The sequence below is a fragment of the Taudactylus pleione genome, unplaced genomic scaffold (assembly GCF_031769625.1).
Source record: "Taudactylus pleione unplaced genomic scaffold, aTauple2 ptg000418l, whole genome shotgun sequence".
NCBI classification, from domain to species: Eukaryota; Metazoa; Chordata; class Amphibia; order Anura; family Myobatrachidae; genus Taudactylus; species Taudactylus pleione.
In genome coordinates this window covers 951,716-964,490 of record NW_028284820.1, presented here as the reverse complement: position 1 = coordinate 964,490, position 12,775 = coordinate 951,716, and the positions used below count along the sequence as shown (strand labels likewise).

Here is a 12,775-nt window from a genome sequence, read left to right as displayed (position 1 = left end):
GGCTTAGTGTAGAGGATGCCAACAGGAATATGATCTGACAATTCCATCCCCTGCCACTAGAGGTCACCACTTGTTCTTGAACTGCCCTTTATCAGTACTTCAGTAAAAATCCATCTTGGTTTTGGATTTTTTTTTATAGGCACTTCCAGAATAATCCCTTGCTTGAGTATTTTGCTTAACTCTGTTGTTACTTAAACCTGTTCCGTATTACAGCGTGTACGGATGCCACTTTCAGTTAAGTGACACAACACATTGGTGGTATACAGTGTTATAGGTCAGTAACGGCACGGTCATCCTTAGCAGCTGGTTTCATGCTATCACCCCATGTCTGTGTTTCTGTAAGGGCTGTTCAGGTAATGCTAAAATGTATTCCATGACCAAATACTTTTATTCCCGCCCTCGGTGATACAATGTGCGACATCTCTTAGAAACTATACACAGAAAATAGTCTGATTTTATTCTTCAGGTTGGTCCCGGGTACAACAGACTAGGACACGGACTGTAAGTAAATAGTAGCAATATATCCAGGAACGTGGGAGGCTCCGGTTAAGGGATAACAGTTTGTAGACAGATCCTTCAGTAGTGCTCAGATTTGGACGTTATGTCAGTTTATGGGCGAATCTTCTACTGTCGGTGTAATGGAGTTTACTGGCTGTGCGGTACTGCGGCTTCCGGCAAATGTCCTGGGGGCAGAGGCTGGCCGACTTCTGGAGATGCCAAATGGGCTACTTGGTCACCAGCTGTAAAGAATCACAGAAGAGAATGTATCCACCCATCCAGTGTAATAGTATCTAACACGTACTGCAGTCATTACATGCGGAGGGGGGCCAGAGGTATGTACAGCAGTAATACAAGGTTTATACTACTTATGACTTGATAAAGTGTTACGCGGGAATTTTATTAAGGGCAAATTTGTTCGTCCGGCAGCCGCTGGGATTTACGGCAGCGGAATCTTGTACAAAAGTGTTCACTACCCCATAGGGTAGCGAGCACTTTTGTCCAAATTGGGCATTTTGTTGGCCGGGCTGAGAGTGAGAGACAGGCTACCGTTACCGGCATTTAACCGCCGCGGCAACGGCAATTCGCACCCTTCGTCTGCAATTGAATCCCCCTCTTAGTTTTACAAAACAGAATTTAATTTTGATGGCATTATTAAAATATTCTGACCTTCTCTTACGTTACAGTAGTGCTAGTGATTAAATAGCTTATTCTGCCTAGTGTCCTTACAGGTGAAGCCGCTCTCCGTGCAGGCAATGGCGGAAGGCTCCATCCCTAGTGGCGTCTTTGGAGAGTGCCTGTACATGATATGGAGATTTGCTACCAGTATTCGGCCTGCACCACTAACCATCGCTTGTGCGCTGAATAGGTGATGGCTCTGGGACTTCCGCGTCTATAAGCGTCTCCCTGTATTAATGTGCAGAGTAGCTAGTAATGGCGACCGTCCCTCACACCTCAGATAATCTGTCTGCAAATCGCTGGGGAGACTGTGCAAAGTAAATAACCAGTTGGGACTCCGCTTACAGAGTGTGTCTGGGCGGACGGAAAAGATTAACTGCTATGGGGGAGGGTATTTATTGTTGGGGGATGACAACAAGTTGTGGATAACAGTAGCTGGTCATCAGACAGTGATAGATTTTGTAGAATTAGATCAGAATTTTGGTCTTTCTTCCTATAAAGCCTCCTCTGCTCACAATAATAAGCCCTAACAAAGGACAACCTGTCGTGGTAACAATAAACGTGCCAGGTCCTGACCATGGCAACAAAGAGTCGCCAAGTCGTGTAGACGTTTCTGTGGGATGGCAGCAAACGCTTATGGCTTACCTGGCTGGAAAAGAGAATTGCTGTCAGGGACTGAGGGGGGATCAGACTGCTGCATCTTCTTCTGCTCCATCTGTTGTACGACCTGCAGTCATGGAAGAATTATCATCATATGTTATTTATTACTATTCCCTACACCAAGACCTAGTACTTCATTAACAAGGAGGAGAACACTGCAGAGTTACGGTGGATTTATTATAGTCTATACGTGTTCTATAAACCATTACATTTACCATCTCAACCCACCAGCCACAGGCGGACGTGCTCGGTGCTGTGGCTTTCAGTCAGTTACCTGAATTGTCTGAGTGACACAGGTAGGAATGAACCATACTCCCGGCTGCTACCAGTTCCGGCAATCAATGTTCCCCAGCGACCGGTCTACTCAAAGCGGACAGTCTCCCTCCCAGCTGCCACCAGACTCCCTCCCAGCTGCCACCAGCAGCCAGTCTCCCACCCAGCTGCCACCAGTCTCCCTCCCAGCTGCCATCAGCAGCCAGTCTCCCTCCCAGCTGCCACCAGCAGCCAGTCTCCCTCCCAGCTGCCATCAGACTCCCACCCAGCTGCCACCAGCAGCCAGGCTCCTTCCCAGCTGCCACCAGACTCCCTCCCAGCTGCCACTAGACTCCCGCCCAGCTGCTACCAGCAGCAGGTCTCCCTCCCAGCTGCCACCAGACTCCCTCCCAGCAGCCACCAGACTCCCTCCCAGCTGCCATCAGCAGCCAGTCTCCCTCCCAACTGCCACCAGACTCCCTCCCAGCTGCCACCAGACTCCCTCCCAGCTGCCACCAGCAGCCAGTCTCCCTCCCAGCAGCCACCAGACTCCCTCCCAGCTGCCACCAGCAGCCAGTCTCCCTCCCAACTGCCACCAGACTCCCTCCCAGCTGCCACCAGCAGCCAGTCTCCCTCCCAGCAGCCACCAGACTCCCTCCCAGCTGCCACCAGCAGCCAGTCTCCCTCCCAATTGCCACCAGACTCCCTCCCAGCTGCCACCAGCAGCCAGTCTCCCTCCCAGCTGCCACCAGACTCCCTCCCAGCTGCCATCAGCAGCCAGTCTCCCTCCCAACTGCCACCAGACTCCCTCCCAGCTGCCACCAGACTCCCTCCCAGCTGCCACCAGCAGCCAGTCTCCCTCCCAGCAGCCACCAGACTCCCTCCCAGCTGCCACCAGCAGCCAGTCTCCCTCCCAATTGCCACCAGACTCCCTCCCAGCTGCCACCAGCAGCCAGTCTCCCTCCCAGCTGCCACCGGACTCCGTCCCAGCTGCCACCAGCAGCCAGTCTCACTCCAGCCAGCAGCAATATAATCTGAGAATACAGCTATGGTATCACACAAGGGCCGGGCGGGTTACCTGCTGCAGCTCCTGTTTCTGGGCCTGGATGTACTCGTGTTGCTTCTTCAGCTCCTCTTGTTGTTTGTACAGTTCCTGCTTCTTCCTGTTTAGTTCATCTTCTGTCTGAGAAATGTGTTTCTCAAACTCCAGCAGCTCCTCCTCCGTGTACAGCTGCTGCTCGTCCAGGGTCTGCCGTCATATGAATGGACAAGAAGACATCAATGTATGAGAACACAGGAGACATTCAATGAGGATGTACTGCGGATATGGCCGGGTAACGGGAACATTAGGGATATAATATAGTGCACATAAAGCTCTGGGTAATGATGGCACCTATTATACAAATATTCTAATGTACCCCCACCTGCTTATTACACATGTACACATCCCTGTTCACTGGTGCACTTTGCGTGTAAGGAACACACAGAGTATTTCACCGGGATCATTGATCACTATAATATATGTGTCCCAACAAAACAGACCAGAAATTGTGCATTATATTAATATAGAACGTATTACCTCCCAGCCCTCTGGCTCCAGGAATTCTCTTTTCTGTGCAGCTCTTAAGAACTCTTCCAGGTTTATCAGGCGATCCTTGTCCACATCCACCTGAGGGAGATACAGGACACAGAAAGCTACCAGACAGTATAGATGAACAGGGTATCCGGGCTACAGATCTATATTAAAAAGGTTGACAAAGTCTAGATAGACACCAGATGTTAGACAGGCAGTAGGTCGACAGGGACAAAAGGTCAGTGCCAAAAGGTCGACTTGAGAATGTCGAAACACTTTTTTTTCCTTTTTCTTTTTGGGTTAGGCACTTATCGGAGGGTTAGGGTTAGGCACTTACCCCAACAGTTAAGGTTAGGCACTTACCGAAGGGTTAGGCAATAGAAGGGACGGTTAGGGTCAGGAACCTACTTCGATGGTTAGGGTTAGGCACCAGGAGGGAGGATTAGGGTGAAGATTCGGGTTAGAAGAAAAAATAGGTGTAGACCATTTACGTGTCGACCTTTTGACCCTGTCGACCTTCTTCTTTAGTGTATCGACATTTTATTCCCGTTGACCTATTGCCTGTCGAACATCTGGTTTCGATCTAGACATTGTGGACCATTTAAATGTCTAGCTTTTATACCATAACCGATGAACAGGCAGAATATAAATGGCATTTAGCCCATTGGCTGACAGGTCTCCGTAACAACATGTAAACAACAGACAATCGCCATTCCTAGCTGTGCGTTTACTAGAATAGTAAAAAAAAAAAAAACATGTTCTTCCTGCTGAAGTAAAGTTTATTATTAGTCCGTCTATAGTGTAACCTTATGAGAGCAGGGACCTCTGTCCTTGTTTTCATTACGTAATTATGTAAAGTTGTAAAATTCCATCCGTTTGCATACTAGCGACTTGTTGTTGTTCTGTCCCTTATGTCCGGTTCAGCGGAACCCCTGTGGGGCTTATAGATAAAAGATAATAAAACTACTACAATTGATCTATTGCTACGCAGATACAGAAGAGGCGCAGATCAGGACCCTCTGCCAAGATCTGCTCCTGCAAAATATAAAAGTCAAAAACAACCCACGTTGTTACAGTTTCTTGGCCCAATGACCGCATCAGACTTTGTATGAATATGCGATATTGGGGTGGAGTAGTATCAGCGCACGTCATGTGTGCCGATACCGCTTCTCCCCCATGTATTAAAATGGGGTTGGGTGGTAAATGACAGGGAAGCTATGCACCCCAGTCATTATCGGCGCTCCTATCTACAAGATGGGGTGCAGATGTGCCACCTAATGTATGAACAGTCAGTGGTACTGACTGTACCGACAGATGCAGCTACCGATTTTGACAGCTGCAGTTACCCTACCACCTCGCAGGGACAGCACTGTCCCTGGCTGCAGCGGCTGCCGGGCTCCACGTGAGATCTTGTGATGCTTGCAAGAACTCGCCAGTGCCCAGAGGAACCGGCCAGGGAGAGACAGCGCATAACACTAGGTTGATGCACTGTGGGCTCTGGTGGGGATCGCCGGAGAGGGGGAGTTTTCATTCCAGGAGACGAGATGTTTATACATCTGGTCAGTAGTGCTTTCTGCTTCGCCTTGGTAAAGATCCGTGCCGCTATAATACATATCCCTGTTTGCTATACATACACAGTATATTTGCTATCAATATGGATGGAACAACTAATTTATTACAAAAGATGTTTGTTTCTTATTTTTTTTCCCCCGTTGGTTTAGACATGAGGGAAGGAAATCCCTCCAGTCTTTAAGTGGTTAAATAAACATCATCAGTAGTAATAGAGTTACCTCATTCATAACATGCTCTCTCATTCGTAACCTTTCTTCCTCCATCTCAACCATATCGTCCTCCTCATTTTTGGGGTCATAAGCCTTCTCCAGCTGTAGGAAACCAGAGACATTAGTATTCACAAAATCTTAAAGTCACAAATATATTATAAAATGTTATTACCAATAGGTGTAAACAGATAAATAATATCAATCATTATGTATAATTCCAGGAGCAAACCCCAGAGGACAGTGACACATGTAATAATTCCATGACCAATACCAGCAGCCAGTCACACATGTACTAACTACCGGGGAGATATTACCAGTCAGTCAGTCATACATGTGCTAATTCCATGTGTGATATTACCCATTAATTATAGATGTACTAATTGCAGGGGACGTATTAACCATCTTTCACATATGTACTAATTCCAGGGGTGATTTTACCTGTCATTCAAACATGTACTAATTCGAAGGTCGATATTACCCATTAATCATACATGTACTAATTCCAGGGGTGATATCAGCAGTCATTTGCAGATGCATTCATTTCAGGAGTGACATTGCCAGTCATTCATACACGTACTAATTCCGGGGGTGACATTACCAGTCATTCATATACGTACTAATTCCAGGGGTGACATTACCAGACATTCATACATGTACTAATTCCAGGGGTGACATTACCAGTCATTCATACATGTACTAATTCCAGGGGTGACACTACCAGTCATTCATACACGTACTAATTCCGGGGGTGACATTACCAGTCATTCATACAAGTACTAATTCCGGGGGTGACATTACCAGTCATTCATATACGTACTAATTCCAGGGGTGACATTACCAGTCATTCATACATGTACTAATTCCGGGGGCAATATTACCAGTCATTCATACATGTACTAATTCCAGGGGCAATATTACCAGTCATTCATACATGTACTAATTCCGGGGGCAATATTACCAGTCAATCATACATGTACTAATTCCGAGGGCAATATTACCAGTCATTCATACATGTACTAATTCCAGGAGTGACATTACCAGTCATTCATACATGTACTAATTCCAGGGGCGACATTACCAGTCATTCATACATGTACTAATTCCGAGGGCAATATTACCAGTCATTCATACATGTACTAATTCCAGGGGTGACATTACCAGTCATTCATATACGTACTAATTCCAGGGGTGACATTACCAGTCATTCATACATGTACTAATTCCAGGGGTGACATTACCAGTCATTCATACATGTACTAATTCCAGGGGTGACACTACCAGTCATTCATACACGTACTAATTCCGGGGGTGACATTACCAGTCATTCATACAAGTACTAATTCCGGGGGTGACATTACCAGTCATTCATATACGTACTAATTCCAGGGGTGACATTACCAGTCATTCATACATGTACTAATTCCGGGGGCAATATTACCAGTCATTCATACATGTACTAATTCCAGGGGCAATATTACCAGTCATTCATACATGTACTAATTCCGGGGTCAATATTACCAGTCAATCATACATGTATTAATTCCGAGGGCAATATTACCAGTCATTCATACATGTACTAATTCCAGGAGTGACATTACCAGTCATTCATACATGTACTAATTCCAGGAGTGACATTACCAGTCATTCATACATGTACTAATTCCTGGGGTGACATTACCAGTCATTCATACATGTACTAATTCCAGGAGTGACATTACCAGTCATTCATACATGTACTAATTCCAGGAGCGACATTACCAGTCATTCATACATGTACCAATTCCGGGGACAATATTACCAGTCATTCATACATGTACTAATTCCGAGGGCGATATTACCAGTCATTCATACATGTACTAATTCCGAGGGCGATATTACCAGTCATTCATACATGTACTAATTCCGTAAGTGACATTACCAGTCGTCATTCATACATGTACTAATTCCGGGGGTGTTATTACCAGTCATTCATACAAGTACTAATTCCGGGGGTGACATTACCAGTCATTCATACATGTACTAATTCCAGGGGTGACATTACCAGTCGTCATTCATACATGTACTAATTCCGGAGGCAAGATTACCAGTCATTCATACACGTACTAATTCCGGGAGTGACATTACCAGTCATTCATACATGTACTAATTCTGGGGGTGACATTACCAGTCATTCATACACGTGCTAATTCCGGGAGTGACATTACCAGTCATTCATACATGCACTAATTCCGGTGACAATATTACCAGTCATTCATACATGTACTAATTCCGAGGGCGATATTACCGTTCATTCATACATGTACTAATTCCGAGGGCAATATTACCAGTCATTCATACATGTACTAATTCCAGGAGTGACATTACCAGACATTCATACATGTACTAATTCCAGGAGTGACATTACCAGTCATTCATACATGTACTAATTCCTGGGGTGACATTACCAGTCATTCATACATGTACTAATTCCTGGGGTGACATCATCAGTCATTCATACATGTACTAATTCCAGGAGTGACATTACCAGTCATTCATACATGTACTAATTCCAGGGGTGACATTACCAGTCCATTCATACATGTACTAATTCCAGGAATGACATTACCAGTCATTCATACATGTACTAATTCCAGGAGTGACATTACCAGACATTCATACATGTACTAATTCCAGGGACAATATTACCAGTCATTCATACATGTACTAATTCCAGGAGTGACATTACCAGTCATTCATACACGTACTAATTCCGGGGGCGATATTACCAGTCATTCATACATGTACTAATTCCGGGGGCGATATTACCAGTCATTCATACATGTACTAATTCCGGGGGCAATATTACCATTCATTCATACATGTACTAATTCCAGGATTGACGTTACCAGTCATTCATACATGTATTAATTCCAGGGACAATATTACTTAACATTCATACATGTGACACTGCGAGGACATAAAACACGGTTATATAGCGGATAAAAATCCATTTTCCTACCTCCTTAGTAAACAGAGCTTCTAACTCCTGCTCATCGATAAAGCCGTCTCCGTTAGTATCTGTAAAGTGTTCAATTAAACATATTACATGGTACTGGGAAATAACACAGGACTGTTTCTATGTGATTATGTAGCAGGGCTACCATTGGTATTTACCATGGATTTAACCATTTTAGAGCAATGGTTCTCAAGTCCAATTCTCCAGTGCCCCCAACAGGTCATGTTTTCTGGATAACTTTAATCATACTAGCTGCTTCACTTTGCTGGGTCAGTAAGTAACCCTTCTTGTTTCCACAGCCAAAAACCATAAAATCATGACCTGTTGGTGTTACTGACTTACGCCGGGTACACACTGAGCGTTGGGCCGACATATGGTACCTCGGTTACACATTAGAACAAGGTAAAGAACTGAGAGGAAGTCTAATATTACTAGCCCCCAACTCCCTGTATCACCCTGTGGCCCTCTCCACATCAGGATCACACTACATTAGCCAGTGATGGCAGAGATACACTGAGGGTGCCTCATTTACCCCCAATACTCCAGGGAGACCGTCACCCCTCTACGCCCTGCATCACTCATAATAATCAGCAGGTTCTGCTTACGGCCAGCTCATGCCTGCTCTCCTTCCTGGACCCACGGAATGCAGCCTTTATGTTGGAGGGTGGATTATAGGGATCACGTTCTTACCGTGCAGCTTAAAGAAGGTCTTTGGGTCAAAATCAGTGGGATCCAGCCCATCGGTCTCCTCCCAAACTTCCTTCAGCTGGTCCTTGCTGCCCTGGAATAACATTTATTAATATTCCTCAGATACCACAAAGAAGCAGAGAGTAATACACAGATTATAGACCCACACACATATACATCTCCCTGGCATGCCCAGGCGGGTACGTAATACAATATCACTTTGGGCTTTACGTTCTAAACCTGATGCACCATTTACCACTTCTGAGCAGCAGGTGGCGATGTACAACCATTTCTTATTCTCAACCTCTGTGACCTATAGGCTTACTGCGATACTCCCAGTGTACTTGGCCCAACAATATCACTGGGTGAGACTCTCAGTAAGGTACAGTGACAGCAGAATGGTATTCTCATGTAAGACGGCACTACGGACATACGGGCACCGCCTCAGCTTCAATACTGGACACAATATTTTCCAGCAAGTGGTGACTGGCTCGGGATTCCTCTCACTGGATGAATATAGCCTCGTAGGGCATCGGGGGCTTCTCACCCGTCTAGCACTGACGGCAGCCGATTCCTCCTCTCTCGGTCACTAAGATGCCGGAGGGACTGTTCAACAAAGACACAAGAGAAAGAGCCGACAGAGGATAAGAGGCGGCTGCCATTCCCCGGGGATTAGGAACTACATCTCTTATTGTAGAAGGATAACTCTGTTCGGGTTATATAGACGATGGGGCTCATAGTGAGTTGGGTATACACAGTTTGCGTAGTATGAATACACAAATTAGTAGTATGAATGCCTACAACAAAAAGTTACATGCCTAAGGGCCTCATTTATGAATGAGTTTTATCATACGCAATAAGTTTTAAAACTCGTTGCGTATGATAAATGGTGCTCCAGCCAATCAGCTCCCAACTGTCATTTTTCAAACAGATGACAGTTGGGAGCTGATTGGCTGGAGCACCATTTATCATATGCAACAAGTTTTAAAACCCATAAAACTCATTGCGTATGATAAAACTCATTGATAAATCGGCCCATAGGTCTGTGTGTAGATTTGATACTTACGCCATATTACACTTGGAGAGTGAGACTGGGAGGGAAGGGGCGGTGTAACGGAATCGGTATGACATACCGCCGGACATAAGCCCGGCGGATGTAATGCTGACCCGGAAGGCAGAAGACTGAAGATCCCGACAGGGTAAGTATTTTAACTATCCCTAACCCTCTCCCCCACCCCCAACCCTAACCCTCCCCCCCTAGTGCCTAACCCTAACCCCCCCCCTTCCCCTAGCCTAACCCTAAGGTTGCATAACCCTAAGTCCCCCCGGGAGCCCCTAAACCTAACCCCACCCGCGCGGCTGTCCGCTCCCGATGCCCGGCTTACCTTCGTCCGGTATGCCAGGCGTTGCGATTTGGCAGGTGGATATTTATAGGCGTCGGGATTTCGACGCCTATCATTAGTCCCATGCTGGGATTTCACAGTAGGGAAGCCGGCGGTCGGCATTTCGATCGCCGGCTTCCTGACCGCATACCGGTGTAACAGTGGTCACGTACGGTAGTGGTCCACGTAATAGCGACTGAGGCAGATATGCCTGTCAGCAGCCGTATAACTTGCAGGTGCCAGATGACTTGTGCAAAAAAGAAGAAGACGGTCGCCAGCACTAAGCTCGCCGCTCCTGATTGGCTGACTGCCGATCCACCTCTGAGGCCGACTGGTGCCTCCTTCATTACTCATGCCTTTATGTTATATCATTTTGTTTTAGGATACTTTCGCACACAATTGTTGCTGGTTTCATTCAAAACACGAGGAGGAAGATTATTTCTGCCGTATGACAGAATGTCGCTATCAAAAGACAATGTAAAACTTTTTTGTGCTTATTGTATCTGTTGAACAATAAAGACAAATGAACATATCACATAATAACGGTTCCTTCCAACTAGCTGTGATCGTCTGTGTGAGAATCTGAGATACGGGACATATTTGGGACATAAGATTGGGATACAATTTGGGACTACAGGGGAACTGTGGGGTCTGGGGTCAGATCACAGGTCAGTCACCCTCGGGGTGTAAATTCTGCCTGAATAAGCCCAGAAATGAAGGGTCCCTCGTATACAATTGCGTTTATTTTATGCCGTATGACTGACGTGATCATACTCACGGGGTGGTTGATTTTCGGATGCTCTTTGTGCTTTTTCTTCATCTCCTCGTATTTGGCCTCCTCCTCTTTCCTCTTCTCCTCGTCCAGGCTCTTCAGGTATTCTCTTCTCTCGTGTTCCTTCAGCATTTCATAGCGTTTGAACTCGTCGTGACGTTCCTTGTCGTAGTTTTCTAAGTCTTTCGTTGCCTGCGGGTAACACAGTGTATTGCACTATATCTGCCAGTAGGGGGAGACTATGAGCTGCACGTACACAGGGCCTGAATCAGCAGTGCACGCTGTGCAGGAATCTGCTCAGGTGCAGGACCCAGTCTGTGAGTGTGCAGAATGGGTCCTGCTAACTCGCTCACAGACCGTCAGTGATTCCCGAAACTGAGGCATGTCGCCGCCGTTGCGGGGTAGGGAAGAAGCCAGGATCTCCATCCTGGCCTCTTCCTCTAAACTGCGGCGGCCAGCTGCTGGACCCCACAGGTCACCACAGCCGGCCGTTGTTACGTAGATTATCCGATGCTGCGTTGGATAATGCTGCGTTGATGCCTCCTGTGCATTACCATATGTGCAAAGATTGCAATTGCAAAGCTGCCTGCGTGCATACGTCATATATCTATAGCCTGCGTGCATACATCATATCTATAGCCTGCGTGCCTACATCATATAGCTATAGCCTGCGTGCATACAGCATACATCTATAGCCTGCGTGCATACATCATATATCTATAGCCTGCGTGCATACATCATATATCTATAGCCTGCGTGCATACATCATATATCTATAGCCTGCGTGCATACATCATATCTATAGCCTGCCTGCATACATCATATCTATGGCCTGCGTGTATACAGCATATCTATAGCCTGCGTGTATACAGCATATCTATAGCCTGCGTGTATACAGCATATCTATAGCCTGCGTGCCTACATCATATCTATAGCCTGCGTGCCTACATCATATCTATAGCCTGCGTGCCTACATCATATCTATAGCCTGCGTGCATACATCATATCTATAGCCTGCGTGCATACATCATATCTATAGCCTGCGTGCATATATCATATCTATAGCCTGCGTGCATATATCATATCTATAGCCTGCGTGTATACAGCATATCTATAGCCTGCGTGTATACAGCATATCTATAGCCTGCGTGCATACAGCATACATCTATAGCCTGTGTGCATACAGCATACATCTATAGCCTGTGTGCATACAGCATACATCTATAGCCTGTGTGCATACAGCATACATCTATAGCCTGTGTGCATACAGCATACATCTATAGCCTGTGTGCATACATCATATATCTATAGCCTGCGTGCATACAGCATATCTATAGCCAGCGTGCATACATCACATCTATAGCCTGCGTGCATACATCATATCTATAGCCTGCGTGCATACATCATATCTATAGCCTGCGTGCAGCTTTGCAATTACGGTCCTTGCAGAATCAGGCCCAGTATGTGGACCTCTGTTCACAGACGCACACAGTGACA

The 12,775-nt window shown here is 46.0% G+C and overlaps 1 protein-coding gene across 1 annotated transcript in view; it reads right to left on the bottom strand.

Moving 5' to 3' along the window:
- Positions 1-369: 369 nt before the first annotated feature.
- Positions 370-12,775, bottom strand: part of NUCB2 (nucleobindin 2) — a 37,973-nt gene continuing 25,567 nt past the window's right edge. Inside the window, exons 6-13 of the mRNA XM_088447109.1 lie at positions 11,285-11,470; positions 9,128-9,218; positions 8,441-8,499; positions 5,452-5,544; positions 3,668-3,757; positions 3,167-3,337; positions 1,822-1,903; positions 370-740 (exon numbers count right to left, since the gene is read on the bottom strand). Of these exons, the coding sequence (XP_088303235.1) occupies positions 646-740; positions 1,822-1,903; positions 3,167-3,337; positions 3,668-3,757; positions 5,452-5,544; positions 8,441-8,499; positions 9,128-9,218; positions 11,285-11,470 (867 nt within the window). The 3' untranslated portion in view covers positions 370-645. The remainder of the gene's footprint in view (positions 741-1,821; positions 1,904-3,166; positions 3,338-3,667; positions 3,758-5,451; positions 5,545-8,440; positions 8,500-9,127; positions 9,219-11,284; positions 11,471-12,775) is intronic.